Raw genomic sequence first — 27,270 nt, forward strand, 5'->3', positions numbered from 1 at the left:
TGGGTAAAGAGAGCCGGTGTGGTGTTAGCTTTAGCTTAGCTCTTAGTCCTCCGCGCTTCCCCCGCCTTTGTTTACGATCTCGCCGGCGCCTGCGAGCACTTCCGCCCGGCCGGGCAGAGTGCATAGCCTCGGGTGATCTGGCGATCTCAGGAAGGAGTCGAAGGTTGTCCATAAAACTGTCGGAAATTCGCAAACCAATATCCAAAAGCTCACCTTGGGTGTACGATGTTAAGGCACAACTGTTCTGGACGAACAGACCCGAAATGAGCAAGAAAAATACTGCTAAATTACAGAATCTGGAGAGACCGCGAGCCTCGCGATGTACTCGCGCCGCCATCTTGGATCTATTAACATGCCTAAGACTTTTGCACAGTACTGTATGTTACAAACTTTACATGAAGACCCTAAAGAATCACACCAACTTGTGGGAAACGGGCATCCGATGACCCCTTTAAAGCTTCTCATTACAAGTTTGTGAAGGTGTTCACAAATGCGACTCAAACTGCAGATGGAGGTCGTGTCGAGCAGCTTTTACTGAGAATCCAATAACTCAGAAGTCTCTTGTTGTGTGTGTGATTCGTCTCATCAGCGGGAGTTCATCCAGTTTTGTAAGACGCTGTACAGCATGTTTCAAGGCGAGCCGTGCGAGGCCGAGCTCTTCCAGGCCATCGGGATGGTCACCAGTCTCGTTCTGCAGATCGGGGAGGCTGGGAACCACGCAGAGGACGCCTCGAGAGACTCGGACGCGCACTGGTCCGTCAGCTTCGAGCAGATCCTGGCCTCTTTACTGACCGAGCAGGTTCTGGTCAACTTCCTGGAGCGGCCCGTCGACCTGAGCGCGAGGATCGCGTCCGCGAAGGCCCGGCAGTATCAGGAGCGCGCCGGTCTGCTCATGATCCAGCATGCAACGGGAAGCCGATGAGGTCCAGACGACGCTTTCACGTGTGCCTTGATCTCGCCAGGACCAAACCACACCGCACTACACACACACGACTCGTGTTCCAGTACGAACATCTAAACGTTCTTAAATCAAGACGCATTTACTGGAGAAGCAGCTAAATGACTGAAGGTATTAATGAAAATTGATCAAAACGAAGTGAGTTTATGGTTAAAATATTACAAATATCTGACAATGGGGTCAGAAAAATGCTTTTCTTTTGAATTAAGTTGATTTTTCTGACTCCACTAGTAGATATTTGCTCTTGTTTAAAGGGATACTCCACTTTTTTTGGAAATAGGCTCATTTTACAACTCCCCCAGAGTTGAACTGTTGAGCCGATCTCCGTGTCTGGCAGTACCACTTTTAGCATAGCTTAGCATAGATCATTGAATCGGACAGGACCATTAGCATCTCTCTAAAAAAAAATGACCAAAGAGTTTCGATATTTTTCCTATTTAAAACTATTTAAAAATCGTGTACTAAGACCGACAGAAAATGTAAAGTTGTGATTTTCTAGGCTGATATGGCTAGGAACTATACTCTCATTCCTGCGTAATAATCAAGAAACTTTGCTGCCGTACCATGAGTCCAGCAGGCGTAATGATATGACGCAGCGCCTGAAAATAGGTCTAATAGGTTAGACAAACTTAGTCCCGGTCACGTTGGAAGTTACCGAGCTGGGGACTGTTTTCAGGCGCTGCGTCATATCATTACGCCTGCTGGACTCATGGTACGGCAGCAAAGTTTCTTGATTATTACGCAGGAATGAGAGTATAGTTCCTAGCCATATCAGCCTAGAAAATCGCAACTTTTCCGTCGGTCTTAGTACACGATGTAACTACAGAAGAGTCAAGTTTTAAATAGGAAAAATATCGAAACTCTTTGGTCATTTTTTTTTTAGAGAGATGCTAATGGTCCTGTCCGATTCAATGATCTATGCTAAGCTATGCTAAAAGTGGTACCGCCAGACCCGGAGTTCGGCTGAATGGATTCGAAAACGGTAAAACTCAACAGTCTAACTCTGGGGGAGGTGTAAAATGAGCCTATTTCCAAAAAAAGTGGAGTATCCCTTTAAATCAAGACGTATTTACTGGAGAAGCAGCTAAATGACTGAAGGTATTAATGAAAATGTATCAAAACGAAGTGAGTTTATGGTTAAAATATTAAAAAATATCTGACAATGGGGTCAGAAAAATAATTTTCTTTTGAATTAAGTTGATTTTTCTGACTCCACTAGTAGATATTTGCTCTTGTTTAAAGCACAAACTCACTTCATTTAGATTTTTCAGAAAACAAGACTTCGCTAGTTCACCCAAAAATGATTATTTACTGTTCTAAACCTGCATGTTGAACATAAAGGAAGATATTGTGAAGAATGGTGGTAATCAAACAGTTTCTGGTCCCTATTGACTTCCTTAGTAGTATTATTTTTTTCTCTATATCTCCAGCAACTGTTTGATTACCAACATTCTTACAAAATCTTCCTTTATGTTCAACATAAAACAATAATGACAGAATGTTCATTTATGGGTGAACTGTCCCTTTAAGACATTTTGCTTCTCCAGTAAATGTCTCTTGATTTAAGAATGTGTATTTGTACTGGAAACCAAAGCAAAAGTACCAAGAAGGAGCATCATTTTTTTGCAGTGTGGCGTGTCTAAAATCCCATGATGCCGCAGGGGTGAGCTGGACTCCCCTCACTGAAAGCTTTAACGTAGGACGTCATGAAGCGAAGTTTCACATTTATCTCACAGTGTTTTAGTTTCACTGTCCTCCGTACAGCTTTACAGTTAGGTCTCATTTGCGAACATTAATTAACAATGATTAATACTTCGAAAGCATTTATTTATCTTAGTTAATATTAGCATTTACTACATATCTGTAACACTGAGCTAACATTAACGAAGGTTAATGAATGCTGTAATATCTATATTTCTCATTGTTAGTTTATGGACGTTAACTAATGAGACTTTTTCTGTAAAGTGTGACTGATTTAGATGATCTGTTCCTGTTTTAAAGTGTTGAGGCGCTGCTTCTGTCCTTCACACACCAGACAAATGTGATAAATGTGTTTCAGTCTCCTCACATTTGAAGTGTTCTGTCTGTAAGCTTTTAAATAACGCATGAGTTCAGTCTGATGGGATTGTTTACATGTTACTGACTGTATAAACGAGACTCGCATGAAGGAAATATTGATCATTATGATTATTTTACCTGTTGAACATCAGATGATAATGTCTGACTCCTGGTTAAAGCTCAAATGCTGCAGCGTTCAGCGTGTTTTAATCAGTTTGATTAAAACTTATGAGGTCAAATTTCTTTTTTTTTTGAAGGAAATATATTGCAATATCACGCATTTAGAAAATGGATACAGTGAATGTTCATTTCATGCCTACTTTAAGAAATTAAATTTTGATTTGATGTTGATTCTATAGGAATATTCCAGTTTAAGTTCAGCATTTGATGCCAATTTTGACACTTCCATTTTTTTTAAGCAAAAAAATCAAGGTTTTGATGAAATTTTGTGTCATTTAAAAGCTGAAATGCAGTGCTTATAATTTTACATAAATTCTTCAGTTTAACTTGTTTAATGGCATTGTGATGGAAACAAAGTTGTACAAATGTTCTTCAATAATGTTAAACACGTGCAGTTTAACATTTACAGATTCACTGCAACCCAGATTTTGTGAAAATTTGTTGTAAGCATTAATTTTATATTTATTATTTGACATATGCAAAGTAAATAAGCTGACTATCTGTGCTAGATCCTGACGACACTGTCTGAACAAACTGATCCGGTTTCAATCTGACAATCAGCCTTGGCTTTTCTCGCATCCATGAAACGCACTGCAGCTCTCAGATGTATAAAGTGCCTTAAAAACAGTCACATGACTGATGCTCAGTTATATCGTGCCACAGGAAACATGTGCATGTTGAATCCAAATGGGACCATGTTTAATTCTTCAGATGCTGATAATGCAGTGAGTTTATCCAAATGAAGCATCTAGTTTCCATTTCTGACAGCAGTTTAATGATCAAATCTGTGATCCTGAGAAACTCTTCAACATGAGAAGGAAACATGTAGCATTAGATGATTTTCTTGGTTGGAGGAACCAATCAGATCGTCTGAAAACCTTTGCCAAACTCTCTCTCTCTCTGCACAATCTCACCTCGAGCCTTTCTGAATCAATCACAGCTTTCAGTGAAGATGATGTTTGCTGCACAAACGCATCTCAAGTTTACATGTGACGCATGATGTACTGCTGATTCTGTCAATATCTGCACATGCCACAAATAAATCATCCACAACAAGAATCCTTTTTATGTTTTTATTCCAACAGACATGAAGAGAAAATTAATTTTCATCCACATTTACAGTCTGAAGACCTGCGGACACAAAAAGCACGACGTTTAAAATGGGTTTTCAATGCAGAACGAACACGTATAATGATCGTCACTGACTTCAATCATTCACCCGACAGTAAACGAGCCTCAGATATACGACTGAAACACACATGATCGACAGTGGAGGAGCACCTCACCTTTGTACGTGGTGACGGGGACGTATGTGACGAGTGTGTACAGCTTGTTTGGAGAATCTTCGTCTTCATTGCGTTTCCTGGACAGACGCACACGCATGCGGTACGGCACGTTCCTGACAAACAACACATCAACGTTAGGCATCACATGCATGATTGTGAATGTCTGACAACGCTAAAATGCCTTCTTGTGTCTGAGCGAGTGTGTTTAATTATGTGTGTGTCGACAGTGTGACGAAAGAGGCGAGATTTGAGGCAAAGTTGATGCACCTCTTGATGGAAATAAATGTTACTTCCATCAGTTTTTGCTCAAGATCTTGTATTGTGTTTCAGTGAATTTAAAGAGATGGTTCGGAGTAAAATCAACCTAGGGTCCTTTGCACCATGACCTCGAGCCAAACACCCCCCAGAAGCCTTTATTCCCTTGGTCGAACATTATTAAAGTTAGAGCTTATTTAGAGATATCAGCCGGATGGTTTAGTGCAGGCGCTAATGGATCCAAGGCTGTATCTGGTAAATTACCGCACTAATAATGCCCAGAATGGCACCAAACTTCTACAGTCGTACAAACAGCTTCTGTACTCATAAAACGAGGCATTGGAAAGTTTGTAAGTACATCAGGAGTTTATTTAAATAACACTTGCCTGATGGCTAATGCTACCGCTAACCCAGACGTCGACGTCACTTCAGTGGTTTGGGAAAAGCCTGTAAAAGTCCTGCAGAAAGCGATCATAAGGATGGAGTGTAACGACGCCCAGTTCCAGGAATGCACTAATATTTTGTTGGTAGTGCCAGTTTATAACAATTATTAGTTAACACTAAATTGTCAACAAATTCGTCGTTCCACTCCATCCTTAAGCCTGTTTTATACTTCTGCGTCGAACTGCCGCCGTAGCTACGTCGTAGGCTGTGTGTAGCGCGCGTACCCTTCGGCGTACCCTGACGTGCACCTCTCCAAAAATGTAACAACGCGTCAATTCTACGCGGACACAAGCGCTGTGATTGGTCTGCCAGAACCCCTCCCTCGGGGTTTCATGCTCCCCAGGTGCGCGTCAACGCGGACAACAACACAGAAGTATAAATTAAAACCAACACGTTGCCTACGGCGTATAGGCTCCGGCGTATGTCCGACGCAGAAGTATAATGAGGCCTTTATGCATCGCTTTCTGCAGGACCTTTACAGGCTTTTCCAAAGACTTTCAGTGAATTTAAGGTGTGGAAAATGATTCTTCATTCTTTCACAGGTTGAGCCTGATGACTCTTGACACTCCTGGAATATGGCCATGATGCGTCTTCATACATGCTTGTTTAAGAAATGAAGCGCTACACACTCCATCAATCAGTGTTAGAAGAACTGTTGCCAAACATGCTAGAAATGATCACTTCTATAATGATCCAATCATAGACTCTTAAACATTTGCCTATTTAAATCCAAACAGCGACTTTTTCCTTTTGTCCGGCCAGTGTGTGTGTGTAACAACTGCAAAGCATCCAAACGTATGAATAATATGATTTCCGCACTGAATCCAGCATAAACTCCGGCACAACCTGCACGTTTTAAACCATTCAAGACCGTCATTCCCATAACCTCACAGTGATTGGCTGCCGCACGCATTTTTCACTAGATATTTGCATAAAGTCCCTCGATTGGCTGCCGTCTGTGTTTTTTGCATAAAGTCCCCGATCTTTTGACGCTTTCAATTCACCACGTGAGCATGAAACTCCACGTCCACAGGACTTCAGTGAAAACGCTTGCTCTGTTCTGTGCCATTTGACACGCATAATAACGGCAGAGAGCCTGAAAAACTTTCTTTATGCAAATATCAAGTGAGAATCGCAGGCGGCAGCCAATCGCTGAGAGGTTCAGGTCGTGACGTCTGTCTTGAACGGTTTAAAACATGCCGGAGTTTATGCTAAATCTACACCTGGTTTCACAGACAAGGCTTAATCTAGTCCCAGACTATAGTGCATGTTTGAGCCGTTTTAACTGAACGACACTTTCACTGAGAGATCTGAACATACATCAGTGCCATCTCGAGATGCACACCAGTAATGTTTTCCACAACACACATTTACAAAAACTACTTAAATGTCCTAATTAAACTAAGGCCTAATTCTGGCTTAAGTTTACAGAGTTTTAGTGTCAGTACTACATTAAACTACTATATATAATGTTGAATATATTGTTTAATAATGCAATGGGGGAATATTTGTGTGTCCTGATAATGCCAAATGTCTGATGTTACCAGTAAAAATTGGCCTTCATTATTTTAAATATATCTAGTCATGAAACAACGCAATCATATTAGTCTAAAATAATTCTGTTTTCAGCTTCAGAATCATGAATATTGTTATTCTGGTGTCTCTATTGTCCTGTGCTTTGGGTTTCCAGCACCAAGTCCAAGACTATTCATTTACACACCAGTGTAATATCAAAGTTAGCATTTTAATCAACAGTACATTTTCTATTAACCTTTTATCATATGTCTTGGAGTATCGCAATAATATCGTATCGTGAGTTCACTATCGTGATATGTATCGAATCGTGTCATGAGGGTCTCATTACACCCCTAGTGTTGATCACATTGGATGCTTTTCAGCTGATATATTTATATTTTACAGTTTGAAGCTTTCATTGTGAGTATACTGGCTGGGTTTACAAAAGTTTATCGATCTGTTTATAGTCATGTTCCTGGAGATCTACCTGAAGTCCAGCTCAAACTACAGACTCGACTCAAAGCGAAGGCATTTTAGTGTTATTAGCGGGAATGAGCGCAACAAAACCTCTGAGACCGTCTCACCTGACACCTTTAGCCCACACGGCCTTGTTGAGACGGGTATCGATGCGAACATCAGGCGTGCCCATCTCCTTCACCGCAAACTTGCGGATCTCCTTCAGCGCTCGAGGAGCTCTCCTCTTGAAAGAGCTGGAAGAGAGGAGCAGAGATGTGTGTTAATCCTCCAGTGCGAGTTACAGGTGAGCGTTCACTCACTCCAGGTGTCACTTACATGCCATGGATGCGCTTGTGGATGTTGATGGTGTATTCACGCGTCACAACCTCATTGATGGCGGAGCGGCCCTTCTTCTTCTCGCCCTTCTTGGGTGCCATCTACACACACACACACACACAGAGATATCAACACAACACAATTACACACTGGATATGCATGCATCACTTCACTGGATACACGTCACTCATTAACCAAAACACACCAATAACAACCAATGCTGACTTTATTTCTCATTGTAAAACCCTGGAGAACTAGAACATACAGTTCTGAGACTAAACTCTGATTGGACGAGAGACACACAACTGCTAATAACACAATCACGAGCTAATGAACTACATAGTGTAACAATTGACTACTATTGTCATGATTATTCATATATGTAACTTTATTGACGGTTTCATCGCGTTAAAACACAGTTTACCCGGTTGAAATCAGTGTAATTCTGCAGTTTACCGCTTTATCATGTTTTCGTCTCATTCTCTCACGGACGCGTTAGCATTTAGTCTTTAATCACTCACATCAGCGTCTTAAACACGCCAAAACGCATCCCAGTGATTCATAATGTGTCTGTACACTCAAACGTGACATTAAACTTCATTATAAGTGCTTAATAACGCGGATGATGCTGGATTTATAGACGATAAGCGAGAGGAAGGTACTCACTCTGTACGATGAAAGTGGGAAAGGAAGAGCGGTGGATTATGGGTCACATTCAAGGCGGAATACACATTCACATCCGGGTCATTATACGTTGTTGCGTTGTCCTTGTTTTTTTTAATGACGTATATATATATATATGAGAGAAAATTATGTTTATAATAATAATGAAAAACAGCTTTTATTTTAGAACGCAATTTGTGATTTTTTTTAACGTTCTATTCGTTTGCCGTATTAAAAACTACATTTCCCATAAATCCGTTCGGCGCACAGGAAGCGCTTACCGACAACCGCGACGGTTATGAGTGAGTGGAAGTGAAGAAGATTCAGATTATATGATAGAAATAGACTAATGATTAAAACATTAACCTGTAAAATCTCTCAGATAAGTGTTATATCGGCACTGGAGCGTCACCGCGTCTGGTTTTTTAATGAATATTCATGAGTTGACGGGACGGTATCAATGAGCTCCACTCAGGTAAATATTGTTGTTAACTGACTGTGTCACAAAACCTACAGAGTTCCCCAAATAGACAGCAGTTTCAGGAGTTTAGTAAGTAAAAAATAATACTGCGTGTAGTATTTGAGGTTCGTCTGATGTGTTTCATTAAGCTGAGAAATGTTGTGAAATAATTAGAATATTGTAACAGTTACTGTACAATAAATGTATTACCCTCATAAAACCGTTGGTATCATATTTGTAGCACATTTCTAAGGCCTATAAATAAATGATCAACATGATCAAACCTCTGTCGTCTGATTGATAGTTTAGACTTCTTTAGCAAGTAAAGAGGCTTTTAGTATAATTGTACAAACGTCCTCCTTCAGCTCAAAGTAGACATTAGAAAAACTTTTATATTTTTAGTACTGAAGCAACTTACAGTAACGTTAGTCAACATTTGAAGTGGATCGAAAAAAGTTAATCTAAGTTGTTCAAAATTCATGTATAACTTTGATGAAAGGTTTTGATCCACTTAAAATGTTGACTACTGTAGGGTTAATAGATTATCCAGACATCATTTATTAGAAATATCATGAGTATCAAATATTATCATCAGGCTTTTGAGCAAGGTTTATTTGTTCATCTCTCAATCATCATTGTATTGCATTGCATTATGTTTTAAAACTACAGAGCTTTGATCATAAAACTAAGCATTTAAATATCACCTAAGACGTATTATTGGCAGATATTGATATTAAATGCTATACTGTTATAATGTTCTCATTGATATGCATTACAAGCATCAGAATTGCATCTTACTTTTTGGCCATATACAGTAAATATCAGCATCTGCAACAAAATTGAATATTTTTGCTCAGTTTTAATATCTAAAAAAAAACTGAGGTGTTTTTCCTCCATAGTCTCACTAGGCTATATCATATTATATGAGCCATAAAAGCCTGATGTATCAAATATGATTCTCGACAAAAAAACACACATGTATTTGTGTTCGATTTTCTGTTATATTTTGTCTAAAGGTTCAATAAACTTTACTTCATCTACTGTTGTGTGTCTCTTCCTAGTCCTCCTGATCCAGTGGCCTGTGTGACAGAAGCATCATGACGCTGGCTCCTAAAGAGCTGTCGAACCTGCTGGGCATCATGTCGGAGGACGCCTGCAGCAACAGCTTCGAGCAGTTGTCCACCGCCTTCCACCACTGCTTCGGGAAGGCCGAGCACTTCCGTGTGGGATCGGTTCTGGTAATGTTGCTGCAGCAGCCCGACCTGCTGCCCAGCGCCCCGCAGAGGCTCACGGCGCTGTACCTGCTGTGGGAGATGTACCGCACCGAGCCGCTGGCCGCTAACCCCTTCGCCGCGGTGTTTGCGCACCTGCTAAACCCATCGCCCACCGGAGAGGAGCAGGAGAAACCGCTCTCAGGTACGTCCTCCTCCTCCTCCTCTCCTCTGGTTGTGTTTGTCTTGCATCATGGAAAGATGAATGTGTATTTAAATTGGGTCATTTATGGAGTAGAAATGTGTAATTATTTTTGAAGTTGGTGCCTTCTAGACTGAGAAAAGCCAGAGAATGTATTTTTGGCTCATGTGGATGAAAGACAACAACTCCCACAATGCACTTGCTTCACTGCCCTACGAGGCCACTCCCAAGCCACGCCCACCGGTTACAGAGGGCAGTATCGGGAGAAATGATACAGCTAGGCTACTAGTCGACTCGAAACTGAAAAGATGGTGTTTTATGGTGAGATCCCCCTATGGACGGGTTGAAGACATGCGGGACGAGCTCCTCCTACTGGCTGGAGTCTCTCACCTCTGGACAGAAGACCCTCTGATGACGATAAATTATGATTTTTGTGTCAACTGAGGGTTTTTCCAGACACACGATACAGAAATCTCTGGTCTCAGGGGGGCATGAGGGAGGGAAGCACGGTCACTCGAAGATACTACGGGGTTTCTACTGATACAAAGCTTAATGCTAATCGGTGAAGTATCCTTTTAAGAGATAGTTCACCCAAAATAATAAATAAATAAAAAAATTAGCCCATGATTTACTCTCCCTGAAGCCATCCTAGGTGTATATGACATTCTTCTTTCAGACGAATACAATCGAGAGTTATGTTTAAAAAAGTCCTGGTTCTTCCAAGTTTTATAATGGGAGTGAATGGGTTTTTGTTTTTGGAAGTCCTTCAAAGTGCATCCATTCATGATTAAAGTGCATCTATCCATCATAAAAGTGCATGTATTCATGATTAAAGTGCATCTATCCATCATAAAAGCGCATGTATTCATGATTAAAGTGCTCGAAGCGGCTCTGCGGGGGTTAATAAAGGCCTTCTGAAGTGAAGCGATGCGTTCGTGTAAGAAAAATATTCATATTTAAAACTTTATCGACTAAAATAACTAGCTTCCGGCAGACGGCCGTACGCAAGTCGACTTACGGTGGAAGAGTAACACACACATTTGGCTGATGTTAATGTCGAGCTATATAAAAATATATATCATCCAGAATAGAGACACATTTTTTTTTAATTGAGTGAAAATTGTGTAAAATAAGTTTACTTTCAGTGGTTTTATGAAAAGTCTTCCTCTAAAAGTCTTATATACTGTTTCTGAATTGACCTGAATAATAATGACACTATTGTCTTCCGTAGAGCTGAATTAAACTTGTCTTATAACTGAATAACTTACACTGGTTTTGAACTGAATAGATCTGAATTAATAGTCTTTTTAGAGCTGCTTTACAGCTGAATTTGCAAAAAGCTGCTTTAAAATGACATGTATTGTATAAAGCGCTATAGAAATAAATATTTTGTAAATATAAATAATATAATCTTTCCTGTAGCTCAAACAGTCGAGCGCTGGCGCTTGCAACGCCAAGGTCACGGGTTCGATTCCCAGGGAAAGCAAGAACTGATAAGAATGTACATGTGTATCTTGAAATGCAATGTAAGTTGCTTTGGATATAAAAACCTCTGCCTAATGCATAATTGTGAATGTAAATGGTTCCCTGCAGGCTTTCTTCCCCCCATCACACTGCCGGAGAAGTTCTTCCTCTCGCAGCTGATGCTGGCGCCGCCCCGAGATCTCTTCAAGAAGACGCCGAGACAGGTGTCCTCCATGGACGTGAGTGCCACGCCACAGACCATCGACATCAGCGGACTCCAGCTCGCACTCGCTGGTATGAAGCAAACTACAGATGCACTTATATAAGGCTTAAAGCGTTAGTTCACCCAAAAATGAAGATTCACATCTTGTGTCTTTTCTTTCAGAGCGTCAGTCGGAGCTCCCCACTCAGAGTAAGGCCAGTTTTCCCAGCCTGCTTAGCGACCCAGATCCAGACTCCTCCAACTCGGGCTTCGACAGCTCCGTGGCCAATCAGATCACAGAGTCTCTGGTGACTGGACCTCGTCCTCCTCTGGAAAGTGAGTGTGAGGCTGACGTTTAGTAGGGGTGTAACGATACATATCACGATACTGAACTCACGATACGATATTATTGCGATACTCCAAGACATATGATAAAAGGTTAACAGAACATTTACTGTTGATTAAAATGCTAACTTTGATATTACATTGTGTGTGTAAATGAATAGTCTTGGACTTGGTGCTGAAACCCAAAGCACAGGACAATAGAGACACCAGAATAACAATATTCATGATTCTGAAGCTGAAAATACAGAATTATTTTAGACGAATATGATTTCACTCTGACTAGATGTATTTAAAATAATGTAACTAATTAACAATAATGTAAATAATAAAATAACATCAGACATTTGGCATTTTCAGGACACACAAATATTCCCCCATTGCATTATTATACATTATATTCAACATTATATACAGTAGTTTAATGTAGTACTGACACTCTGTAAACTTGAATTTTTCTCACACAGTAATTTTTATTTTGGGTGTACTATACACAACACATATTGTCACTATCCACGATACATATTGTTGCATTTTTGTATTGCGTTATATTGTGACATGATATATTGTTACACCCCTAGTGTTTAAACGGGTCTTTTCTGTCCCGTCTGGTTCTCTGTCAGGCCACTTTCGTCCCGAGTTTATCCGGCCCGCTCCGCCTCTTCTGGTGTGTGAGGATGAGCTGTCCTGGCTCAACCCGTGTGAACCGGATCATCGGATTCAGTGGGATCGATCCATGTGTGTGCGGAACGGCACAGGAGTGGAGATCAAGCGCATCATGGCCAAAGCCTTCAAGAGTCCATTATCAGCGGCACAGCAGACGCAGGTACACAACATCACAAAACACAGTCACATGTGGGGGAATCTCATGATACCTTTCCTGGACATGTCCAGCTCACATTCACCCCAATTATGAAGATGTTTTTTGCATTATTTAGACATGACGTGACAATTAAGCACATTTCAATCTCTTTACTGTAATGTGAAAAAATAATCATATCTATATTTATCACATCTATATTTAAATTGTAATTATTTATACATCATGTTAGTGTATAGTTAATGATATACGTGTAAGTATTTATACATAATGTTCTTTACATAATACAAATTACCTATGTATTACAGTAACGAATAAATATATCATCATTAGGAATAAACATGCTTTTTTTTTTTTTTTTTTTACACACTACCAGTCAAAAGTTTAGGGCCAGCGAGAATTTTATTTTTTTTTATTTTTTTTTAGAAGAAACTACACTAGACAAAATTATAAACGCAACACTATTGTTTTTGCCCCTATTTTTCTAACTGCACATTTTAGATTGGCCTTTTATTGTGGCCAGCCCTAAGGCACACCTGTGCAATAATCATGCTGTCTAATCAGCATCTTGATATGCCACACCTGTGAGGTGGATGGATTATCTCGGCAAAGGAGAAGTGCTCACTAACACAGATTGAGACAGATTTGTGAACAATATTTGTGAGAAATAGGCCTTTTGTGTACATAGAAAAGTCTTAGATCTTTGAGTTCAGCTCATGAAAAATAGGGGCAAAAACAAAACTGTTGCGTTTATAATTTTGTTCAGTGTAATACTTGAATTAAGTCAGAGAGGATGCCTTAAATTAATCAAAAGTGATAGTAAAGACATTTATAATGTTATAAAAGATTCCATTTCAAATAAATGCTGTTCTTTTGAACTATTAATCAAAGAATCCTGAAAAATAAAATGTATGATGGTTTCCTCATAAAAATCTGAAGCAGCAACTGTTTTCAACATTAATATAATAATCATAAATGTTTCTTGAGCTGCAAATCATCATATTAGAATGATTTCTGAAGGATCATGTGACACTGAAGACTGGAGTAATGATGCTGAAAATTCAGCTTTGATCACAGTAATAAATTATACTTCACTATATATTCACATAGAAAACATTTTATTTAAATTGTAATAATATTTCAAAAATTTTACTGTGTTTTTTTTATAAAATAAATGCAGCCGTGGCAAGCAGAAGAGACTTTAAAAAAATCTCAAACTTTTGAACGCTATTGTGTTTTCTTTGATTACTCTTCTGATGTCGAAGTGAAATGTGACATGGACGTGTGTTCTTCATGTAGTGTGTGATTCCTCACGGTTAACTCCCGTATCAATGTAGAGTTTAGCTATTACAAGGTGGTTAATGACTTTGATGTTTTCAGATGTAAATGGGACATGAACAAATGTATTTGCGATGTTGACCCTGATGGCTGTCTCCAAATTTATGCATGAGTGAAGTTTTTGAATGTAAAGGAAAGGGAAAAAGAGGGAAAACTTTTATTTATTTATTTGTATTATTTATTTTTTTAGAAACGAGTGTTTGCGTTTCTGAGATGCTATTTCACGTCTTGAGACTCATTTTAAAATCCATTGGCGCTCCTTTTTTTTTTGCTTTTCACTAAAAATGTTATAACTTTAATGGGTCCCACTTTATATTAAGTGGCTTTAAGTACTACAGTGTATGTACTTACATTGTGTACATGCATGTTTTTACATTGCACATACCTGCATGTAATTACAGCTGCAATTAATGTATACAATTACATTTGTAATTACACTGTTGACCCTTCCCTTACACCTAACCTTACCCATATCACACCTCAATAGCAGCAAAAGTATTTTACAATACAACATCAACTAGTACTTAAAGCCACTTAATATAAAGTGGGACCCTTTAATGTTTTTGTAAATAAAGTGATCTTAAAGTATATAAAAAAAATAAAAAAAACTCTCTCTCTCTCGTCAGCTGCTTGGTGAACTAGAGAAGGATCCTAAGCTGGTTTACCATATTGGACTGACACCAGCCAAACTACCGGACCTGGTTGAGAACAACCCTCTAGTGGCCATTGAGATGCTCCTGAAGCTCATGTCATCCAACCAGATCACGGAGTATTTCTCTGTCCTGGTCAACATGGACATGTCACTGCACTCCATGGAGGTGGTCAACAGGTACAGCGTTAAACTCTTTCTCGGATCATGTTCGTGGCGGGACAGTGTCAGGGCCAGCTCGTTCCCGACCCTAACATAAAGAGGATTACACACACAAACCAACGGTTTGCATTGCAAGATTATTTATTAAGGATCTGTTACAGAAATATAACATAATGTCTAGGGATTTAAATAAACGAGAAAATAATAATCCAATGAATGTTGGTAAATAATAGACAAACTAAAATAGAACAAATTGGCATAAAAATGTTCCACCAGAGGAAGTAACGTTGGGTAAATCAGTGTATCAGATGAAACCATGTATCAAATCTGGAAAAAATTTATTTTGAAAAGGTAAATGTGATTTAAAGGGATAGTTCACCCAAAAATGAAATATAACATAATGTCTAGGGATTTAAATAAACGAGAAAATAATAGTCCAATGGGGTAATAATGAATATTGGTAAATAATTGACAAACTAAAATAGAAGTTAGAACAAATTGGAGTAAACGACTTGTCTGGAGAACTACGTTCCAACAGAGGAAGTAAATCGGTCCAAACATTTATACTATCCACCCATAAATTATCCAATTAACAGCGACGTCACAGTCGAATGATATACTGCCACCATCAGGTAGAGAATAAAAAGACAGGGTCGAGCGTGTTTCGTCTGTGGATGTGTGTGTTCATTCACAGGGTACTTGAGGACTTGAATTTGATTTTTGATATTTAAGTCCTGGAAAACCCTTGAAAACAGCCATATGTGCGAAGAGGAACTTGAAAAGTGCTTGACTTATTTAAATACAATTTATTTTAAATGTAATTTTTTCGTAAAAAAAAACATTAATGCAATATTTTCACGCAAAATGAACACTTGAGTCTGATAAACCCCCATCAGACCTTTTCTCGATGCAAAGTACACCAACACTATAATATAAAATATTATTTAATGAACAATAATTGCCATTATAAACTATACATTATTAAATACGTTGTAAGTTGTATTTTTGATACCTTATAAACATATTTTATTAGATTGTCCTGGACTTAATACAAGTAGACTGCTCTTTTATGAAGATGCCTCACTTAAGGACTTATTTAGTAAGATTACGCCTGGAAAGGATTTTGATATATATATTTTTTTATCATATGTTAATTTAAAAAATCTTGTATAATATGACTTGCTGTTTTTGTTAGTTTGGTTTTTATTGTATTTATATGATATTTGTATTTTTGTAATTTAATTTTTTGCCATGAAAATAGCTTTGAATGCTTACATGGCACTAAATAAAACGGTCTGAATCTGGATACCTTACATCTGTAATTTAAGTTTAAAAACAAATCCTAAAGATATTGTTTGATAAGTGCGATCTCTGATTGTAGTCCTTCAAAACCAAAAAAGGAGTGCTTGAAAAGTCCTGTAGTTTCATTTGACAGTGTCTGTACGAACCCTGCACTCAGTGTGTGTGTGTGTGTGTGTGTGTGTGTGTTGGACTGCAGGTTAACGACAGCGGTGGATCTTCCTCCTGAGTTCATCCATCTCTACATCTCCAACTGCATCTCCACATGTGAGCAGATCAAAGACAAATACATGCAGGTAAACACACGGACCATCATGCATCTGTGTGAGCAGCTGTTAATGCTTTTATGTATAGAAATTGAATACAACAAAGACGCATTAAATTTATCAAAAGTAACAGTAAAGACATTTATAATGTTACAAAATATTATTTTTCAAATAAATGCTGTTCTTATGAACTTTTCATTAAAGAATCCTGAAAAATAAATCAAACAAAATGTTTCCAGATTCTGTTTTCTAAAACTGGCAGAATTTATTATTATTATTTTTTTCTGGTTTTAAGCAAAAAAATCACTTAATCTTCAGTCATTTTGCTTCTCCAGTAAATGTTTCTTAATTTAAGAATGTTTAGATATTTGTGCTGGAAAACAAGACAGAGACACTGAGGAAGAACATCATTTTTATCTGTGTTTGGCGTTGGCGTATGGGCTACAGTGCATACCATACAATACTACGCCAATTATTTGGTGACGTAAAAGCATATATAGCCAGAATGTAACATGAATGTTAACAGTTGGAAAACTTGTATCAGATGATCTGAGAAACCTACAGAGAAATCTGGAAAAAGTATGTTATTTTGAAAAGGCAGATGTGGTTTAAAGGGATAGTTCACTCAAAAATGAAAATGAACCCATGATTTACTCGCCCTCAAGTCATCCTAGGATTCAACTTAAGTGTAAAGCGCAACTTATGCGAGTAATGCGACTTAAAGCTGATATTTACACTACGCCATGACACACTACGCTACTTCTGACGTCATGAGTTGCGTAAGTGGAATCCCGATGTTCATTCGGCAGGAGCTAGTTATTTTAGTCGATAAAGTTTTAAATATGGATATTTTTCACTTCACTTCAAAAGGCCTTTATTAATTCCCCGGAGCCGTCTGGAGCACTTTAATGATGGATAGATGCACTTTTATGATTGATAGATGCACTTTAATGATGGATGGATGCACTTTTATAATGGATGGATGCACTTTTATGATGGATAGATGCACTTTTATGGTGGATAGATGCACTTTTATGATGGATAGATGCACTTTTATGGTGGATAGATGCACTTTTATAATGGATGGATGCACTTTTATAATGGATTGATGCACTTTTATGATGGATAGATGCACTTTTATGGTGGATGGATGCACAGATGCACTTTTATGGTGGATAGATGCACTTTTATGATGGATAGATGCACTTTTATGGTGGATGGATGCACTTTTATGATGGATAGATGCACTTTTATGATGCACAGATGCACTTTTATGATGGATGGATGCACTTTTATGATGGATAGATGCACTTTTATGGTGGATGGATGCACTTTTATGATGGATAGATGCACTTTTATAATGGATGGATGCACTTTTATGATGGATGGATGCACTTTTATGATGGATAGATGCACTTTTATAATGGATGGATGCACTTTTATGGTGGATGGATGCACTTTTATGGTGGATAGATGCACTTTTATAATGGATAGGTGCACTTTTATGATGGATAGATGCACTTTAATGATGGATAGATGCACTTTTATAATGGATAGGTGCACTTTTATGATGGATGGATGCACTTTTATGATGGATAGATGCACTTTTATGATGGATAATGCACTTTAATGGTGGATAGATGCACTTTTATAATGGATAGATGCACTTTTATGGTGGATAGATGCACTTTTATAATGGATGGATGCACTTATGATGGATAGATGCACTTTTATGATGGATGGATGCACTTTTATGGTGGATAGATGCACTTTTATAATGGATGGATGCACTTATGATGGATAGATGCACTTTTATAATGGATGGATGCACTTTTATGATGGATAGATGCACTTTTATGGTGGATAGATTCACTTTTATAATGGATGGATGCACTTTTATGGTGGATGGATGCACTTTTATGGTGGATAGATGCACTTTTATAATGGATGGATGCACTTATGATGGATAGATGCACTTTTATAATGGATGGATGCACTTTTATAATGGATAGATGCACTTTTATGGTGGATAGATTCACTTTTATAATGGATGGATGCACTTTTATGATGGATGGATGCACTTTTATGGTGGATAGATGCACTTTTATAATGGATGGATGCACTTATGATGGATAGATGCACTTTTATAATGGATGGATGCACTTTTATGATGGATAGATGCACTTTTATGATGGATAGATGCACTTTTATAATGGATGGATGCACTTTTATGGTGGATGGATGCACTTTTATGGTGGATAGATGCACTTTTATGGTGGATAGATGCACTTTTATAATGGATAGGTGCACTTTTATGATGGATAGATGCACTTTAATGATGGATAGATGCACTTTTATAATGGATAGGTGCACTTTTATGATGGATGGATGCACTTTTATGATGGATAGATGCACTTTTATGATGGATAATGCACTTTAATGGTGGATAGATGCACTTTTATAATGGATAGATGCACTTTTATGGTGGATAGATGCACTTTTATAATGGATGGATGCACTTATGATGGATAGATGCACTTTTATGATGGATAGATGCACTTTTATGGTGGATAGATGCACTTTTATAATGGATGGATGCACTTATGATGGATAGATGCACTTTTATAATGGATGGATGCACTTTTATGATGGATAGATGCACTTTTATGGTGGATAGATTCACTTTTATAATGGATAGATGCACTTTTATGGTGGATAGATGCACTTTTATGGTGGATAGATGCACTTTTATGATGGATGGATGCACTTTTATGATGGATGGATGCACTTTTATGATGGATAGATGCACTTTTATGGTGGATAGATGCACTTTTATAATGGATAGATGCACTTTTATGGTGGATAGATGCACTTTTATGATGAATGGATGCACTTTAATGATGGATGGATGCACTTTTATGGACTTCAAAACAGAAACACCCATTCACTCCCATTATAAAGCTTGGAAGAGCCAGGACATTTTTTAATATAACTCAGATTGTATTCGTCTGAGAGAAGGATGTCATATACACGTAGGATGATTTGAGGGCGAGTAAATCATGGGCTAATTTTAATTGTTGTGTGAACTATCCCTTTAAAGAGGCTCCAGTGCTGTTGTTTTTGTGCTCATTCTCTCTCACGATCTCTCCTCTCCTGAAGAACCGTCTGGTGCGTCTGGTGTGCGTCTTCCTCCAGTCCCTCATCAGGAATAAGATCATCAATGTTCAGGATCTCTTCATCGAGGTTCAGGCGTTCTGCATCGAGTTCAGTCGTATCCGTGAGGCCGCGGGCCTGTTTCGCCTCCTCAAGACCCTTGATAACGGAGAGATGCCGGCCGAGGGCAAGATGGCCAAATGATGACGAGCGCATGAACTCCAGGACTAAAGCTGAGTCTCTCTCTGAAAGCCTTTCACTTCACAGCGTATCAACTTCCTCATGTTTTCCCACATGTACAACATGTTCGACCTTTTTTTGATCCTGATGCGTTTTTTTCTTTTCGTCCATTAAAGCGGTGGTTACTTACACGTTCTTCATAGTATGTTTCGACTCCTCTGCTTCATTGACTTTAATAAGTTCAGTTTTGCTGAATTTGAAGTGGTTTTATGTTCTTTATTTTGACGTTTATCTCGGCCATGAACACGACGATGATGATGATAATGATGATGCTGAGTGGAATGTGAACGTTTGACTGCGTGACGTTTGATCTGGATGTTTGGGTAACACACAAAAGCCTTCATATATAATGCATTATATAAGTAATTTAATGCATTAATTATGCACCTTATAATGCATTGTATGGTCTCATGAATAATTGTAACCACCGTTATAATCCTTATCTATTCATTGTTACACCCTTTAGAAAGTATAATAAAAAACAAACTACCAATTTCGGAAATATTATACTACATTTAACTCTGAAAATATATAATGCATTGCAGCGAACATTATGAATATCTTTATAATACATTATACATAAAGGCTTTATGTAAAGTGTTAATGATGTATGTTCTTTCAACACAAATTAAAATGGAGATGTTTAAGTTAACGATGGCAGAGTATTTGAGACTAATCATTTTTAAAGCTTCCATGCATTGCAATAAAACAGGTCAAATTTAATATTTGTATATCTTTTCACATCACACATGGTTTTGAATCAGCTTGACCAAGTCATAATGTTAATGTTTATATAATATTGTAATGTCTCACTCGTCACGCTCCTCAGTTTAGAGATGGATGACAGGATTTTTTGTATTTGAGGACGATATAAACCATCAACCAGATCATTCATAAGTGTTATTACTCTTTTTTTCAGTGTGTGTAATCTGGGTTATGAGGTCAAGACTGCAAAAATGAATTGTAATTAGAATATATTACACTTTAAAATGCCCGTATGTAGACTAAAGCTACTTTTCTATTGATTAAAGATTAATAAACACTGTAACAGATGCATTGCTCATTGCTAGTTAATGCATTAACTAATGGGACCTCACTGTAAACTGTTACCTAATAGTATATTACTTTATTTGAGTGTACTACTGTATGTATACGAGTAAAGCTGGATTAACATATAATAGTTCTCATCTGAAATGAGTTTTATTATCAGATTTTGAAATGTGAAACAAGCACAATCACTCAAGTTACAAAACTTTAATGTTTTTATTTGCACAATGACATTTGAACATGTACGTTTGTCTCTGAACATGTCATTTATCATTTATAGCTGGAACATTTAAAAAGAGCAAAACTGGCCTGACTTTATTTCTCTCCTCGTTTCACCACATACGCACACAGTGCCAAAGACATGAACAGACGTGACCTTTGACCCCTCTTCACACGGGTTTAGGCCCGTTTATCTAGAGGTTAGTGAAGACACAATGTCATTCATGCAGATTCCTGGGCATCTCTTGAGTTAATAGATTTATTCGATTAGAGTGTCGAGAACAGTTTATTCATATTCTCTATCTCGATTGTTTCCATACTTCAGAAAAAAAAAAGATATATCCTCAGTATTTTTTTTTTTTTTTATCAAAATTAGTTTGATCAAATATCTGCTAATGGAGTTTGGCCTTCAAAACTGTTTTAATTTTTGGACAAATATTTTTGCTTGCCAAAATTTCGGTGCATCAATAATAAAGGCCTAGTTATGACAAGAAATTCATGCTTTAAAATCATTTACTTTAATGACATAAAAAGTTGAAATTCTGACATATTAAGTCATAATTATTACGTCAAAATTATGACAAAGTGTTAATTTCAATTCTGACACACTTAAGTCACAATTATGACAGTCAAAATTATGATGTAAAAAGTTGTACAAAACTTGTTTTCCCTAATAAATGAAGTTGATTTTTCTGACTCCATTTGCAGATATTTGTTCTTGTTTTAAACTATTTTTTATAACTTTTTCAGCATTTCCCAGAAAACAAGACTTTTTGCTTCTATATTATTATTTCTATATATATATATATTTTTTTACAGTGCATGACATTTGCATGTATGCATGTAGGAACCCAATAGCTGAGCAACTATTAAAGACACATGAAGGAAATGTAAAAGGCGTTGAGACGCAGGCGTATAATCCCGGTTGCGGTTCTAGATTCGTCTCATTCCTCGAGCCATGAGGCAAGCAAACACCGTCATCACCATCTTGGGCTTCACCTCCACCAGATCCTCGGGCAGCGCGTACACTCGGGCTCCGATCTTCCTCGCCATAGAGATGGCGTACCTTAAAAACACAAGTCCAGTCAGCTTTATTTATACAGCGCTTTTTACTCTCAGAAAAAAAGGTACAGAAGCCGTCACTGGGGCGGCACCTTTTTTTGAAAGGTACACCTTTGTTCCTAAAGAGTGCATATTAGTCTCTCAACGGTACATTTTGGTACCAAAAGTGTACATTTTAGTAAATGGTACATGTTAGAACCTTTTGAAGAACATAGTGTCATAGTCCAGCTTAAGAAAGTTCTGTGATGGTTCATTTTTGTTGTAAAAAAGTTAATAATTTAGTTAATTTTATATATATATATAAAACCCCTTGGGAGAACCAGGCCAGTTCTCCTCTGGATGATTATGGTTCTGTCAGCTTTACAGGTCAGAAAGAAAAAAGTTGATGTGATTTTTGGGCTCATTGAATATTCATGAGTATGCTAATGAGGAGTGTGGTTGAGACGTACTTGGCGTTGTTGAGTTTCTCTTCATCGGTCAGGTCTTCTGCCTTGAGGAGGTCGTAGCGGATGGAGCCGGGCTGGATGGCGTCAATCAGGTCCAGGACCGGCATACTGGTGCTGATGGATCCGTCCTGGAGGAGCACAACACATGAAGAGGTGAGTGTGTGTGTGAGTGAGTGAGTGTGAGAGTGTGTGTCCTAGAGAAGCACAACACATGAAGAGGTGAGTGTGTGTGTGTGTGAGTGAGTGTGAGAGTGTGTGTCCTAGAGAAGCACAACACATGAAGAGGTGTGTGTGTGTGTGAGTGTGTGTCCTAGAGAAGCACAACACACGAAGAGGTGTGTGTGTGTGTGAGAGAGAGAGAGAGAGAGCGTGTGCTGCTTACTTTAAAGCCGCTGATGGTGCCTTTTCCGGCTTGTTTGAGTGCGTCGTTCACCCAGGTCACGATGGTGTCGTCGTTCACCTTCTGCCCGTCGCCCAGATCCTCCAGGATGTTCAGTGTGTACCTGCAGACAGATGAGTGATGAGTGTGTTCAATGTGTACCTATCGATCTCAAGTTCAGTATGGTGTACCACAAGGCTCAGTACTAGGACCGCTGCTGTTCACTCTGGACATGCTACCCTCGGGAGACATCATTAGGAAGCATGGCGTTAGTTTTCACTGTTATGCTGATGATACTCAGCTGTATATTTCTTCACGCCCCGACGAAACTTACCGATTCACAATATTAACGGAATGTATAGCTGATATAAAAAATTGGATGACTAGTAATTTCCTACTACTAAACTCTGAAAAAACAGAGATTCTAATTATTGGACAAAAAAAACTTCCTCACTTAATAATCTAGAATACTGTCTAACACTTGATGGCTGCTCGGTCAAGTCCTCATCATCGGTTAGGAGCCTGTGTGTGTGTGTGTGTGTGTGTGTGTGTGTGTGTGTGTGTGTTTACCTCCTCATGAGCTGCCAGAGTAGAGCGAGTGTGAGAGTTCGATTGCCTTCGTTCAGATCCTGTCCAGCGATTCCCACCAGAGAGAATTTCGCCTCCTTCTTTCCCAACTCCACTGCGTAGTTACAGTTCTCCAGCTGTGTGTCACATGACCCCGTTACACTCGCCGTTAATAATATTTAATATTAAAATGTAATTATATTATTAGCTTTAATATTTATATTATATTTATAATATTACCTTATTATGTTTAATTAATTTTAGTAACATTTTGCTATATGCTTTTGTCATTTTTATTAGTTTTTTATTACTAATATTACTTTTTTATTTTAGTAAACAAATTTTTTTCGTTTTTTTGTGCTTCACCTTAAACTAAACTGAAATTAGACATGTTGCCTTTCAATTAAATGGAATAAGTTTAAGTTTTTCATCTAATATTTATATAATACTTTATTTCATCTTTATTTCAATTCATAAGATTTTTGTGTGTGTGTTTGTTTGTGTGTGTTTGTGTGAGTGAGTGAGTGAGTGTGTGAGAGAGTGTGTGTTTCTGGTGCTGACAAAATGTTAATTAATTTAGTCGATTGCAAAATCATTTTTAATTTCTGTGCTGTATATCAGTTATATTATCGCATTATGTATGAAAGACAACAGACTTAAATATAAAAAGTTATTATATTACTTATTTATGCTGTGCATACATTTCACAGCTGTGCTGTGCATAAATAAGTGATATAAATTTAAATTATATTAAATAAAATTTAATTTTAATTTTATTATTCATAAAATATGTAAATAAATCCATAAAATATTTTAAAATTTTAAATAATATATGAACAAAATATACTTTCTGACTTGAATGTGGTAATAAGGAATGCCAGACCCTGAGGTAGAGCGTTTCATGGATCATGAGTCTATGCGCACCTTCTTCATGTTGCCGCCCAGTTTGGTGTACGGTGGTTTGTTCACTTTGTCCCAGTCCACAGGAACCTTGATCTTTTCATACAGCTGGAAGATCACCAGCGCATCAGCCAGATCCCTAGAAGAAGAGGACCACAGTGAGAACATGAGAACACACACCACAACAGCGCCACCTGCTGGAACACCTGGAGGTTTACACGCAGGTCTCAGTGGAGGAGGTTTAGAAGAGCAGGGTTAAAGGGATCGTTCACACAAATGTTTCAAACTATAGTTTGCTGCTTTTTTTGCAGGATTACATCATGCACATCAGGCATCAGACTGGAAACAGAAATGGTGATTTTTGCATTTTAATTTTATTTATTTTTTTGCTTTGATGTGTAATGTTTAGGTCATATGTGTGTTCCATTTAATAAAGAAAACTCACTGTATATACAGTAAAAGAATTAGTGATGCACCAAAAATATTTTTTTTGTTTTCATTGGCTGTTTATTTAATAATCAATTAATTTATCAAATTTACTTAATAATCAACACTCCAATAATGTTGTACAAACATTTAAATTGGCCACATAAGGCCGTTTTCATATCAACTTTTAATGACATTATTATGTTTCTACTTCATTTTTTATTAAATATAAACATTTAAATGGTTGTCTTCTTTTCTTGACAGATTTATTCAAACATCCATTAAATAATGAAGACATCACTAACAAGTCGAAATATAATTAATATGTAATGCATGTAGTGCATATATGTATTAAAATGCTGAAACTAAATAAATTTTTTGGACAAATATTTTCAGTTGCCGAAATTTCGGTGCATCACTAATAAAGGCACTTCCACCACAGGCAAGAAATTCATGCTTTTGTAAATCATAATTAGGCTTAGACATTAAAAAGTAAAAATTATGACATAAAAAGATTAAATTCTGACATGTCAAAATTATGGCATACTAAGTCATAAATTGTCAAAATTATGACAAAGTCGAAATTATGACATACTAAGTCACAATTATGACAGAGTAAAAATTATGTAGTAAAAAGTTGTTGATTTTGAGTCGAAATTCTGACATAAGTCATAATTATGACATTTGAAATTCTGTTTTTTTCTGTCATTTTGACGTTAAAATTATGACATAAAAAGTAAAAATGTATGACAATTTTTTTTAATTGTGACATACTAAGTCATAATTATGACATAAAATGTCCAATTTCAGACCAAGTCGAAATTCTGACGTAAAAAGTTGATATTCTGACAATTTTTTTTTATCACAACTTTTTATCATAATTATGTCTACGTTTGTCATAATTGACTTTTTGTCATGACAAAAATATCAAAATTATTATTACTTAGTATGTCATAATCATGAATTAGTATATCATAATAAAAAAAAAATTGTCATAATTTACCAAAACGTGATTTTTTTTTCTTCTTCTTATGTGGCAGAAATGGGCTTCCATATGTTTTAGTGGTTTAGTAGCCACGATTGCTTTTTTAAACTGTTGTTTATTACCATTTTATGGTGTTGTATTCTGTGTTCAGCCTGATGCGTGTTTGAGGCTGTACTCACACATAGAGATGATTGACACGTGGATTAACGCCCAGTGAGTTCATCCAGTTCCTGAAGGTGCGTTCCTCTCTGGTCTCTCCTGACAGTGACAGAACATGAGACATGGATGAGATCTCGTTACTTCAACATTATCTCTGCTCAAGCATTATTCACTATTCACTGAATGTAATACATGTAAATACAGACATCCAATACAGATATCACATTAATGTGTAGGAAAAATGGTTGAGCCACCTAAATAATAATCCAGTTATCATTTACTCATGTTGTTCCAAACCTGTATTGACTTTTATTGAACACAAAAGAAAAAGATTTTGAGGAATGTTGGGAATCAAACAGTTTCGGTTCCCATTGACTTCCATTCAATACGTCCAGGTTTTAAAACCGTTTTTCTTGGTTGTGCAAATGTTCCGGGAACATTCCGTTTTGCAAACGTTAAAGAACGTTACTTTTGAATGTTCCCTGAACATTCCGAAACTGGTAACATTTAAAAAATGGTGAACGTCCAACTAAAAAACATTAATGATATACAGTCAAACCAAAATGTATTCAGACACCTTCAACATTTCTCACATTATCTCAGTTTATTCGCTATAGTTTAGAAAATGGTAATAAAATATGAGCAGAACTCAGTTGATATTTGACTGGTTTTGTCCGTCCTTCTGTTAGACTGTCTCACACATGAATTATGTTGAATATCTGTCAGCTGTTAAATTTAACTACACTATTAGATAATACCAGTTTAGCTCAACCAGTGACCAAGCAATGCTTCATTTTGTTCAGTCTGTGTGTAAAAAGAGCATTAGCAATTAAAGAAGAAACACTTCAGCAAACCATGATCAGGTCAAAGTGTCTGAATCAATTTTACTGGTAGTCACTGTATGAAGAATTTTTGGGTATAATATGTCAGTTTACAATTTTATTATGTTATCCTCACTAACATGAATTAACTATAGTGTCCTGCACACACTATCAAAAATGATATCTTGTGTCTGAATAATTTTGGGATTGACTGTATAAATGGACATTATTAGAGACCACATATCATTGAACAAATGTACTATTAATGTTGCTCTAAGAATGTTTTTTCGTAACTTTGAG

General features: G+C 37.4%; 4 protein-coding genes across 4 annotated transcripts in view; 2 read left to right on the forward strand and 2 right to left on the reverse strand.

The window, feature by feature from the left end:
- The window catches only part of tbc1d8 (TBC1 domain family member 8), a 44,319-nt gene extending 43,045 nt beyond the window's left edge, over window positions 1–1,274 (forward strand). The window contains exon 20 of the mRNA XM_084420429.1: window positions 590–1,274. Within this exon, the coding sequence (XP_084276555.1) occupies window positions 590–922 (333 nt within the window). The 3' untranslated portion in view covers window positions 923–1,274. The remainder of the gene's footprint in view (window positions 1–589) is intronic.
- A 2,983-nt stretch (window positions 1,275–4,257) lies between these two features.
- Window positions 4,258–8,205, reverse strand: rpl31 (ribosomal protein L31). The gene is made up of 5 exons (XM_084420438.1): window positions 8,155–8,205; window positions 7,489–7,589; window positions 7,281–7,406; window positions 4,483–4,595; window positions 4,258–4,327 (listed from the first exon to the last, which is right to left on the reverse strand). Exons 2-5 carry the CDS (start codon window positions 7,587–7,589, stop codon window positions 4,296–4,298), a joined length of 372 nt encoding a protein of 123 aa, XP_084276564.1. The 5' UTR covers window positions 8,155–8,205; the 3' UTR covers window positions 4,258–4,295.
- Window positions 8,206–8,415: 210 nt separating this feature from the next.
- cnot11 (CCR4-NOT transcription complex, subunit 11) lies at window positions 8,416–20,611 on the forward strand. The gene is made up of 9 exons (XM_084420436.1): window positions 8,416–8,453; window positions 8,534–8,626; window positions 9,673–10,027; window positions 11,618–11,782; window positions 11,874–12,026; window positions 12,656–12,858; window positions 14,817–15,019; window positions 16,500–16,596; window positions 19,726–20,611. The coding sequence occupies exons 3-9, from the start codon at window positions 9,709–9,711 to the stop codon at window positions 19,921–19,923; spliced, it is 1,338 nt and encodes a 445-aa protein (XP_084276562.1). The 5' UTR covers window positions 8,416–8,453; window positions 8,534–8,626; window positions 9,673–9,708; the 3' UTR covers window positions 19,924–20,611.
- A 587-nt stretch (window positions 20,612–21,198) lies between these two features.
- The window catches only part of lcp1 (lymphocyte cytosolic protein 1 (L-plastin)), a 17,420-nt gene continuing 11,348 nt past the window's right edge, over window positions 21,199–27,270 (reverse strand). Inside the window, exons 11-16 of the mRNA XM_084420432.1 lie at window positions 26,170–26,248; window positions 24,604–24,718; window positions 23,683–23,816; window positions 23,116–23,236; window positions 22,737–22,861; window positions 21,199–22,291 (exon numbers count right to left, since the gene is read on the reverse strand). Coding sequence (XP_084276558.1) covers window positions 22,159–22,291; window positions 22,737–22,861; window positions 23,116–23,236; window positions 23,683–23,816; window positions 24,604–24,718; window positions 26,170–26,248 — 707 coding nt within the window. The 3' untranslated portion in view covers window positions 21,199–22,158. The remainder of the gene's footprint in view (window positions 22,292–22,736; window positions 22,862–23,115; window positions 23,237–23,682; window positions 23,817–24,603; window positions 24,719–26,169; window positions 26,249–27,270) is intronic.

The sequence above is a fragment of the Rutilus rutilus genome (genome assembly GCF_951802725.1).
Source record: "Rutilus rutilus genome assembly, chromosome: 10".
Lineage (NCBI taxonomy): Eukaryota > Metazoa > Chordata > Actinopteri > Cypriniformes > Leuciscidae > Rutilus > Rutilus rutilus.

Excerpts from the sequence above, each read along its gene's own strand:
- rpl31 (XM_084420438.1), bottom strand. The coding sequence starts at position 7,589 with ATGGCACCCAAGAAGGGCGAGAAGAAGAAGGGCCGCTCCGCCATCAAT. Across the intron at positions 4,596-7,280 it reads GTGTGGGCTAAAGGTGTCAG|GAACGTGCCGTACCGCATGC; the intron begins GTGAGACGGTCT and ends GTTGTTTGTCAG. Across the intron at positions 4,328-4,482 it reads CCCCGTCACCACGTACAAAG|GTCTTCAGACTGTAAATGTG; the intron begins GTGAGGTGCTCC and ends TTGTGTCCGCAG.
- cnot11 (XM_084420436.1), top strand. The coding sequence starts at position 9,709 with ATGACGCTGGCTCCTAAAGAGCTGTCGAACCTGCTGGGCATCATGTCG. Across the intron at positions 10,028-11,617 it reads GCAGGAGAAACCGCTCTCAG|GCTTTCTTCCCCCCATCACA; the intron begins GTACGTCCTCCT and ends GGTTCCCTGCAG. Across the intron at positions 12,027-12,655 it reads ACCTCGTCCTCCTCTGGAAA|GCCACTTTCGTCCCGAGTTT; the intron begins GTGAGTGTGAGG and ends GTTCTCTGTCAG.